At 43.1% G+C, this 10,460-nt stretch overlaps 1 protein-coding gene across 1 annotated transcript in view; it reads left to right on the top strand.

The window, feature by feature from the left end:
* The first annotated feature begins 5,259 nt into the window (after positions 1–5,259).
* LOC118787836 (multiple epidermal growth factor-like domains protein 11) overlaps positions 5,260–10,460 on the top strand; it is a 62,192-nt gene continuing 56,991 nt past the window's right edge. Inside the window, exon 1 of the mRNA XM_036543549.1 lies at positions 5,260–5,288. Within this exon, the coding sequence (XP_036399442.1) occupies positions 5,260–5,288 (29 nt within the window). The remainder of the gene's footprint in view (positions 5,289–10,460) is intronic.

Below are 10,460 nucleotides of genomic sequence, written 5' to 3'. Positions count from 1 at the left end.
CCCCTCCCTGCTTCCTGTCATCCTTCAGCAGGAGACAGTTGGAGTTTGTGACAGGGGCCAAGATTGCTGAAACAACGCCTTAAATTATATGTTGACAGCAGAGCTTAGCGTTTATGGAACCTGGGTTTTTCAATTCCCAGGTTACCTTGAATTAAGTAAATGCATAAATATTACAGAACTGGATGAAAGGTAAAGGTTGCAATGCATAAGGGTGTCAGAAAGGTCACATAGTTAAGGAGATGTTTACCCTAGTAGTGGTGTTTACAACTAATTGATTTTTTTTTTTTTTAAAAAAGGACACTTGTTCTGCTTCTGTGAATCCATCCCTAGGATCAATGTTGGTAGAATTGCACTGCTGGATCAAACCTGGCTGTGATTGAAACACCCCCACCTCTCCTATAAGGCAGCCCCCCCCCCACTGCAGCCTCAGTGATGCATCGTGTGTGATTTACTGCGTCATTTTTACTGCATGTCTGCTCCGCTGTGTGCTGATCCATGAAAGCCCCATGAGTCTAAACGAGCCGCTCACTGCTAACACATGCTGTGTACACACAGCCATAGATCCACTGTAAATCACAGCACAGGCACAACAAGCCGAGTGCAGAGTGCCCATCACTCAGGCTTAACTATACATCATTGTTTTTATTTTTTTGAAACCCAGGTCTGCCAGCTGTCTCTGTTCTTTCCCTCGGTGGAAAGGTTCGAAGCGTGTGGAGAGGGAGTAGATATTTCTGTCATTCAGCAGAAAAGAGAGGGCAGCTGTGTTCTGCACAGCAAGTCCCTCTCACGCTCTCTCTCTCTCTCTGTCTCAACTCGTATTCTCTCGGTATTCCTCCGTGGGCCAGTGAGAGCACCATTTTTTCTCATGGTTCTCCTGCTTATGTGGGTGAGATCAGCAACACTAGAACACCATGGAAACTCTTGAATGTCAGGGGACCAATTCTGGAGATCAATGGTGTAAAATTTGCTCCTGGATTCCATTCTAATGCGGTAGTGGGTTAGTTCACTAAGGACTTTTACATAAATAACCTGCTTACTCCAAACAAATTTTGGCAGGTTATAAAAACCTGTGAAAAAGAATAATAATTTTATGCTAGACTCCTGAGTAAAGCTACGGCAGAGGTCTGCAATAGAGGTGGATATTTTTGAATGAAATGAGGGTGATGTGATGCTTAAGAAGCTTGGCCTTTCGCTTGTGTTGCAAGTTTGATTTTCTGGTGTTTTGCCCTTGGCAAGGAGCTTGACATGAATTAATTCAGTAAATTTCTAGCTGTCAGATAACACTATATTCATGTTTTGATAAAGCTAGGCCTGTAGCTTTGTACAAACAATGCAATGCAATCTGTAATTCTGAGTAGCGCAGCAGGCGTCTGTGACAGTGTGCTTTTTTCCATTAGCATAGGATACTTTGACAGTGCTATTTTGTTGTTTGAAAATACATTCTGCATACCAGACTGCTGGCTGATACCATACTCGCCACACATGAGACTGAATCGCGTGTGGTTCTTCATTCACAAGGGTACACACGTTCCCCCCAAAATATATCCATCTCCAGTCCTGGACACTCAGCAAAGTGATGATGGGGGTGGGGTTCCTGGTCACTGAATGAGGTAGACCCCCCACCCGCTGCCACCTGTCACTCCCATTGATGGATCCGTCGGTTATCGGTGAATTGTTCTCTCACAGCCCAGACTAAAGCCCATTCGCTTATTCAGCAGCCGGGCCACGGCCCTGCGATCAATACCAGGCAGTCAGAATCGTAAATTAAACGCAGTTTGAGGTTTGAGTTGCACCTGGGATGGGGGGGTTGTTGGCGGGGAGGGGTAATGAATAATACATCAGACACCGCCCAAACATTTTGTGACGTGTGTGTGCCGAGCAGATACTGCGTGGACACAATGTACAGTTGGCATTATTGCAGACAGAGGAGAGAGCAGCTAGCCAGCTGATTGGTGGAAAAGAGGACAGAGCAACGGAAAAGCGGCCCATCTCTGGAGGTCACCGCGCCGGGCCGTGACACTGAACCCTCCGAGTCACGGCCAGAAGCACCGAGATCAGCAGCCAGAAAGTGGGGCAGACCTTCCCGTGGAGTGGTGGGGATCATAAATCTATCTCACGTTCGGCGCATGTGAGTCGGCAGGAAATATTTATCGCGCCTCCGTTATCTGCTGCCGTTTGAAATATATTTGCTGCATGTGCAAATCGCAGGCCAGGTAACAAGTGAAATAAAGCGGTACATTTGTCACACACTGACTGTGTTACACCCGCAGGCTGAATGCTTTTTATCTCAACTGAATTGTCTATGTATTTGTTTCTTTCATTTTTCTTCCATATTGGGTTTTACATAATAATATTATTTATTTGATTAAATTCATTTTTTCAGTCTGAGAGGAATGGCACTGATATGGAATACAGTACAGCATTAGTGGTAAATGGGTCAATACGAAATGATGAATCTTAATTGAAATAAAAGGATTCGATTTTTTTGTTCTTACATTCTCTCTTGTTAATTTACATAGTCTATTCCATCAGTGCTGATATTTATATTGCTTGGTTTAAAGTGGCTGTTTATATTTCACTGACAGTCAGGCATGTTAATTAATAGCACTAGGGCTGTAACAGTGTTGTAAGAGACAGTGTATTACTGATTTGCACGTTAGTCTCTGTACAGTGATTCGTAATGGTTAGTGAGAAGTACAGGATAGGCTGTGAAATTAATTTCAGCTGATAATTATGCTGAACCTGTTTTACCTTTAAACTGGTAATAGTTCTGAAACTATTTTTCATGATTAATGAGCATTCCATTTTTAGCAGGATTCATTTAACAAGAGATGATTCCTATTTCCTTAGTTATGTCTAATTTGATAAAATTACTGTTAGGTGCTTCACATTAAATTATTAAAATTGTAACAGAGGCTTCAGATATCATTTTACAAATTTATACCCAGTTTCTGTTTTCCTTTGGCTGCGGTTTTAATTGAAACTATTGGATGTGAAGCACACGTGAGCAGGCTACTCGCATGAAGTGTAGTCCAGTAAAAAATGAATCTGATGACAGCAGGGGAACTGTACTTAAAATGGCAACTAGCTTCCTGGTTTTGCAAAACCATCAGGATCAGGGTCAGAATCATTATCAGGTTAAAGGGAAGGTCTTCACCCTGATGGTTGATGGTGATGGACAGAGTTACTTGTGTGGAATGTGGCTCTGTGCCAGATGTGGGGAAAGGTGAGTGGCTGCCCCTGCTGGTCAGTCAGGTTACTGCATCTTGTCCTGATGGCTAGTAACGTGTAGCAGCACAGCGAGAATGCTAGGACAGGGGAGCCTAACCCAACCCACTATGTGTCACACTGCTGCTTGGGTCACTGCAGCAGGTGGATACAGTAAGCACAGTGCATGTCTTAGGCTGGGGGGCTTGAGGTGATGGGGGCGTATTTCCCCATGTCTTTGGCCTTGAACTTGGTTAGGTGAACACAGTACATGCTTGATTGGGTATGAGCACTTTGAGCAGATGGATCTTGTTTTTAACATACCAGTGGTATTATGGGAGAGCAGGCGAAGACAGAGTTTCTGAGCATAGAGTGGGCATGTATTTTTAATTAGGACAGGTAGGTAGGAGGCGGGGTGGAAGCAGACTTTGTTTGGGGAGGGTGCAGTTAGTGTTTGTATGGGGCTCTCCTCTTCTCAGAGGACTTTTGGCATCAAGGACGGGTCACTTGTGAAATGACACTTGGCGGAGGCTGTCAAGGCTGGCAGAATTTATTCTAGCGGTTAATGGTGGTGACTAATCATTCTCTACTCAGGCCCTGATAGGGGATTGTGGGAGGTTAATTAGCTGCAGGAGGGCATAAATCAGTCCTGGGGGGTTGCTTTCTGAAATGGGGGTTGGTGGGGTAAAGGCTGAGGAAAGCTGCTCTGAGTCGACTGTGTCACCGCCTGTTTCATATTTTGTTCTTGTACCCAAATGGTTCAGTTTTGGTTTGAGTTCCGTACATGACTAAATAACTAAAGTCCAACTTTTGAAGAAAATATTCGTAAGTGTAAGGAAGTGTGTGGCGTTTATTTATCTATATTTAATATTTTTTATACATCTTTGTCATTTCTAATCAAACCAGTGAGCAAAGCACCTGACTGCTAATAAATAACTACACTACAATTTCTAATGCTATGTAGGCCTTTCAAACAAGCTGTAATATGGTGCCAGATTTATCAGGTGGGAGGGGTTGGGTTTTTTTGATTGAATAGTACTTTCAATTAAGATGACTTGATGATTTTGATTTTAATTTCAGCGTGATCACTCACCTTTCCATATTTGCTTCTGCTTGTGTGCCACACTCCTCTGAAGTGACGTGGTTGAGTTCTTAAGGAACACCAAGGAGTCGTTGTTCTTCACTTGTGTTGTACTCTATCTCACTTGTAAGTCGACAAATGAATAAATGTAAATGAGTCCCCATTTCAACCAACATCCCTTGAAATGATATAGAAAGCCAAGGATATAACAAGAAAAATATTGAAGACAACGTGTGAAAAAATCCATGCCATCTTAAGCGAAGCTGGCCACTATTTGGCATTTGGGCCTAATTAATAAGACTTCCCCCTGAAGGCTGTGATCACACGGGCTGCTTGGATGTTGTACGGCAGTTAATAAATCCTACCATTTTTCTCCACATATTGCTTTTACCTCTCTGCTTTGTGTGGGGATGAGCCATCTCCGGTTCACCACCATACATTCCCTCTGACCCTCAGTAAATGAAGGCACAGCAAGGCTGCTGAAGTGATTTGTGGAAGTGTGAAGTTATCGGGGTGTAAAATTGCCCTGATGGCCCTGCTGTTCATTTGGAGTCTCTGTCTTCTTCTGCTCTGAGTCCTGTTGCTCGTTCTGTTTCTCTGAACTCTGCTCACCCAGTCTGGCTCTGCTCAATGCTGCACTGGGGAGGCTGGCGCTCTGAGATCAACAGCATTTCATACATGTGCATGCGTGTGCGTGTGTGTGTCTGTGTGTGTGTGTGTGTGAGTGTGCGCATGCGCATGCATGATGTATGTGTGCACATCTGTGTGTGTAAGCATGGTATACATGGTGTGCATGCTTGGTGTGGAGGACAGTTCTCAGTGTTAATTGCTCAATGTATAGTGGACGATGGTTGGTATAATGTGTGTGAGGAACTCCCCCTGATCCCTACCCTGTCATTACACTGACACCCACAGAGCGAATAATTATTTGGGTGTTTTTGGGACCATTTGGCAGCCAACAGCCAGTGGGTATGGGACCAGAGAGGGCATGGCCTGAAGCAAGGGAAGGATAGTATTACATGTGAGGTATGTCATTACAGACCAACAGTACCAAGTGATCCTGTTTTATCATATCCCAATCAGATAGAGTCACGCCCTTGCAACATGGCAACATTGAGTGTCCAGCTCTTTCCTGTTCATGCCCTTTTGCCAGCTGGTTTCCTCAGTCATTTTCCTTCTTGGCTTCCATTCAGGCACTTCAAAACTGATTGAGGAGACTCACCAGGCCTTTCATGCTTCAATTAAACAAATAAGAAAAATCTAATTTAAAAAGTTGCTTAGTAACAGAAGTGTCTGCAGGCTATTTGTCAGAGCTGTCAATAGGGGGCTCTGTGACTCAGAAGGACACATTCTGTTGCCATTGTTACCTCATTTTTTCCTCAGAGTAGTCATGTCTGTCATAATACTTGGGGCACATATATATTGAGAGGTTGTCCTGTTTAAGATCCACTAAGCTTTGTTTCATTTAGATATTTAGAATTGAACATTTCTGTGAAAGGTGTGTGAGGATTTGCTTCTGTGTGTGTATATAAGTATCTACCTCCACGGCCTTCCACACTGTCCTGCCCCTGTTTACAGCATGTCCCCACAGGCGACACCCACTCTTCTCTCTGAAAAGCTTTTAACTCCGCTCGCCTGCTTTCAAAGAGAAACAAAGACGGCGTCGTTCCCGGGCTAGTTTCGGCGGAAGTCCCCCGTCTAAAAGCGGCCGGCGGCCCATGGTTCCTCCGAGTGGACGGGATGCGTTGTGACAAGTGGTGCGAAGGGGTTTTGTTGAATGAAATGAATAGAGAGGTAACAAGCCGCCCCAACCCCCACCGCTGCCGTTTGGTCCTCGTAAGGGCAGCAGAGATGAGAAATGCGTTTGAGATGAGCGCTGATCGCCATTGTGATGGCTTTGGTAGATAGTGCAGCGGTGTGCGGTGATTTATGATGGCGGTCCACTGCATGAATAAACTATGCGCACGAGTATTAAGTGAAGGTCCTGCTTGATGACCGAGAGCATTTTCCTGATATCCTCTCTTCTCTAGAGTGAGCGCCACTCATCCCAGGACGGTGTCACAGCACAGGCCTGATTTGGGCTTCTGACGCTGTTGCTTGGTGTTTCACGCTTTTTATGTGTTCAAGTGTTGTGCCTGGAAGCGGGTTTAATTAAAACTAACACTCCAAGACTCCAGGGATGTTGAGGAAAAGCTATTTTATAATTCTGACAAGCTGTGAGCTCATATTTCAGCTGACTAATCTCAGGATAAATCAATGATGAATACTAAATTATACTGCCAAAGGGTACACTTTACACCAAGAACCGAGTATTTTTTTTGGATGTTTTGCACTAGTAGAATGTCCTCCAGTGATTGGCTGAATGTATTTTGTGCAGTGCAATGAAAGCTTTGCTTGGATGTAGCAACAACTCCTCGGTGTGAGCACCTCTCCTTCCCATTGAAAATTATGAGGAGCCTGGTGAATTTGGATGCAGTGTTCATTTACTTATGGAGGTCAATTGCGATAGCACTGGGTGTTGAAGTCAAGGATACATAGGTAGGTTAGCCAGATAAGTGAGCAGTGATAAGTTATAATATTATGTTTTATTCATGCAGTACTTTTCGCATACCCAGGGTGGCGTATATAAACATAATCCATCAAAGCGGGCAACAATTAAAAAAGAGAAAGGACCAAACATACTATACAAATTAGAGTAAAAACTGAAAATGACACAAAAATGAAAGATTAGGTCTAAAATGAAGTAGAAGATTACCACAAGAAACATAAGGACAGCAATTGATGAGCTGCAGTAAAAAATGAAGATTAACTCTTCAAAGCTGCTTTAAAAGAAATGTTTTAAGACATGAACACTTCTTCTAAATTTATGGAAACTGTTATCTGCTATCATCCCCTCACAATTAGGAACAGACAGTGCTGTTTTTATGGAGATGGATTTGTGAATAGCTGTGGAACTTCTGTCATGAAAAAATATTGATTGTCGTACTTGTGAACCAATCATATTACACCAGGGGTACTATATGCTACATGTGCGGTGTAATCATTTGTTGAAATCCATTTTCATGTGATTCAACCCTTAATGACACTGCAATGTCACTGCAATTGTCGTTGCCACCTGGGAGTACAGGTGTGTTTCAGTCATCCGACAGTTTGAATGTATAAGGCAAAGGTATCGTTATGCCTTTGTATCTAATAATTGGATCATTCAATTTAATACTGCACTACCCCTCCATAGCCAATGACGGTGGATTAAAGTCTGCCGTGTGGGTTGAGTTATATTATGGTAATAATGATCAAACTTTGTGTCTGCAGCATCTATCAGGAGGGATAGGCATTTGCATGATTTTTAATTGGATTTAATTAGATGTCATTTACTGCCCAAAGCTGAATCAAGATGCATCGGCCATTTGTTCTCACAAACAAGTTCTCATGGTGGGATATTCCTGGGGAGTAAACTCTCTGCTCAAACCCTCTTTCCATTTCAAATGAAGTCTACATATAAATAAATTAACCTGTGCCCATGAAAAGAAATGGGTGAAATAAGTAAGCACATGGAAGAAGGCTATAATGGACTTCTTGACACCCAGCCGTCACTCACAAAATGATTGAGTTGGTGCTGATGAAAGGGAAGCTTTGGGGCGTGGGTCCAGAGTCTGGGGGGTGAGAAATGGTGGAGGGGGGGGTAGCAGGGTGGGGGTTCAGAGTACTCATGTGTTGACTGTAACCAGCTCAGGCTCACACTTCGAAAGCACACAACAGCATCCAGAGGGCAGAAACAAGCTGAGGAGCTTCGGCAAACAGCTGCGAATCGATCTGCGTATTCTGTTATTACTTGTGCTGGCTGTGTGCCAGGGCATTGGGATATTCTTCTCTGCTGTAATAACCAGCCAATATTAAATCCGCTTCATTACAGAGCGCCTGTGCGCACAGGATACAACCAATCAATCAAAATTCGTTTATTGCAGCACATTCTTACAATTGCATTGTCACAAAGTGCTGGACGGAGTACAGAGGGACCAGAGTGAATTAAAAACAGAATAACCTCAGACCAGCTGTGGAGAAACTTGAAGAATTATTCCTTAACCCCAGGAAAAAGCAGGTAGGAAACACTCCCGAAAAACAGTGGAAAAGTTATGTGTTATATGCCTTTTAGAGTTGTTTGTGGATTTACATGTATTCCAAAAATTTTGTTTTGGAAATATTTTGTTGTCCATGGCTGACACTTGTCTGCACCTGCTTCAAAAATGTCTTGGCACAAATGTGGTACATACACAGAGGAATCAGGGGTGGAACATTAGAATTCTTCAGAGCTGCCTCTTCTAAATCCCATAAACAATGACTCATAATTTGACTGTGTAAGGTGGACCCAACGGTTTTCCCACTATTATTGGCAATTTTGAAAATATACACACTTGGAAACCCTTTTGGGTGAAGATTAGGCCCGTGCCGTCATTCTGGATTCAGGAATAATAAAAATGGAAAAATCTGAATCATAAAAAGACACATCACATTGTAGGTTTCGGTAAAACGCTACTCTCTCTGGAGGGAATCAATTTTCAGTTTGTGAAGCAAAGTTGTGAATCAATCAAACAATCAACTGATTGATCGATTGACCAACCAACCCATCATTCAACCCATCGGCTAATCAAATCTGTCCAGTTGCATTGTATTCGGTGAGGTGGAGTGTGTGTGGTGTGAGGGCGGGGCCTCTGGCATGGCAGGAGCAAAGGAGCTGCAGTGCTGTGCTCCAGTCCTGATCCTGCGTGTGCTGGTTTTCATTCCAGCTGAGCTTTTCCTCAGTTACATTTTACTAAGCTGTTGATTGAAAGCTGGCCTTGATTTGACATCACTCAGCAGCTATTACAGTTATGGGCTGTTGGAAGTGTGTTTTTAACAGGGACACAAGTAAGGAATGTTTCTGTTCATCTGAGTCTCTTAAATTAGTAAATACAGACAGTTATTCAGCTTTATCAATGAAGGAAGAATTATTATTTGTTCAGTGAGCTTAGAATTGTTCAGGAATGTTCAGGAGCTTAGAATTCAGCTCGATCCACAAGGAGTGGATATTAGCAATATGTTGAATAAACAGCGTCATTGAAACAAAAAAAGACACCCCAGCTCCAGTTCTTTTACTGTAGATTGAAGGGTGATTGAATGTAGAGATGTCAAATGTAGATCGATATTCACTTAACAGCTTTATCAAACCCAACTAACTGAGAGCTCAGCTGGAAGAGAATGCACCCTCAGGGCCAGGGGTGGGAAGCACTGACACAAGAACCATTTCTGCATCTGAAGGGACAGGCTTATGCATTATGTATTCGCACTGATGATGAAAGGCAACGTTTTTTTTTTTTTTTGTTGTTGTTGCAGTGTTTTTTTTTTTGCTTTATCCCGATGCAAAACAACACTTTGGCCGTGAAGCAGAGAGCCGTGGGATTGACCTGGTGTCACCAGTGGGAGTAATTACGGCCATTTTAACCAGACTCACTGTATGGCAACATTTTGTTTGTGGCAACACTGCCATTGTCATTGTGATGATGGTCGTCATCGATATTATCTGCAGGGCACAGAAAGTCTTTAGACACTGTCGAGCACCCACGTGCGGCACTAAGTGAGTGAGTACAGTAAGCGATAATGAAATCAAACATCATTAAGATCTATGCTGTTTTTACCCCTGCAAGGCTGTAGGGGACAAGTTACTGTATTTTTTTTTACTGCTGGACTTTGGGGGGGGGGGCAGATACTGTGTATTTCTACCCCAGTGAAGCAGTGGGAAGGCATGGGGGGCTGTGGATGTGTGTGTGTGGGGGGGGGGGGGGGGGGGGTTGGTTAACCTAACAGAGCCATATGTGGATAAGTATGACTGTTTATATAGTGTGGATAAGTAAGACTGTTTATATAATGTGGATAAGTATGACTGTTTATATAGTTTGAAACTTTATCAGTGGAGGTTGTTTCCATTTTTCTTCATTTTTTTTTTCCTTTATGTAATTCACTCCATTGCTTATGAAATCTGTTACATTTTATGTTTCAGAATGTCCCCAATTAAATCTCCTTCAGTGTAATTGCCCTGCAGCACTTGTTGGCTTCCTCTGCACAGATCTAAACGTGTAACACTTAAAATAACACTTTTTGTTTCTGTCTTCTGAAGTGTTGGGAACCTTGCTGTGCT

The sequence above is a fragment of the Megalops cyprinoides genome, chromosome 13 (assembly GCF_013368585.1).
Source record: "Megalops cyprinoides isolate fMegCyp1 chromosome 13, fMegCyp1.pri, whole genome shotgun sequence".
In the NCBI taxonomy this organism is placed as follows: domain Eukaryota; kingdom Metazoa; phylum Chordata; class Actinopteri; order Elopiformes; family Megalopidae; genus Megalops; species Megalops cyprinoides.
This window is presented reverse-complemented; position numbering and strand designations above follow the sequence as displayed.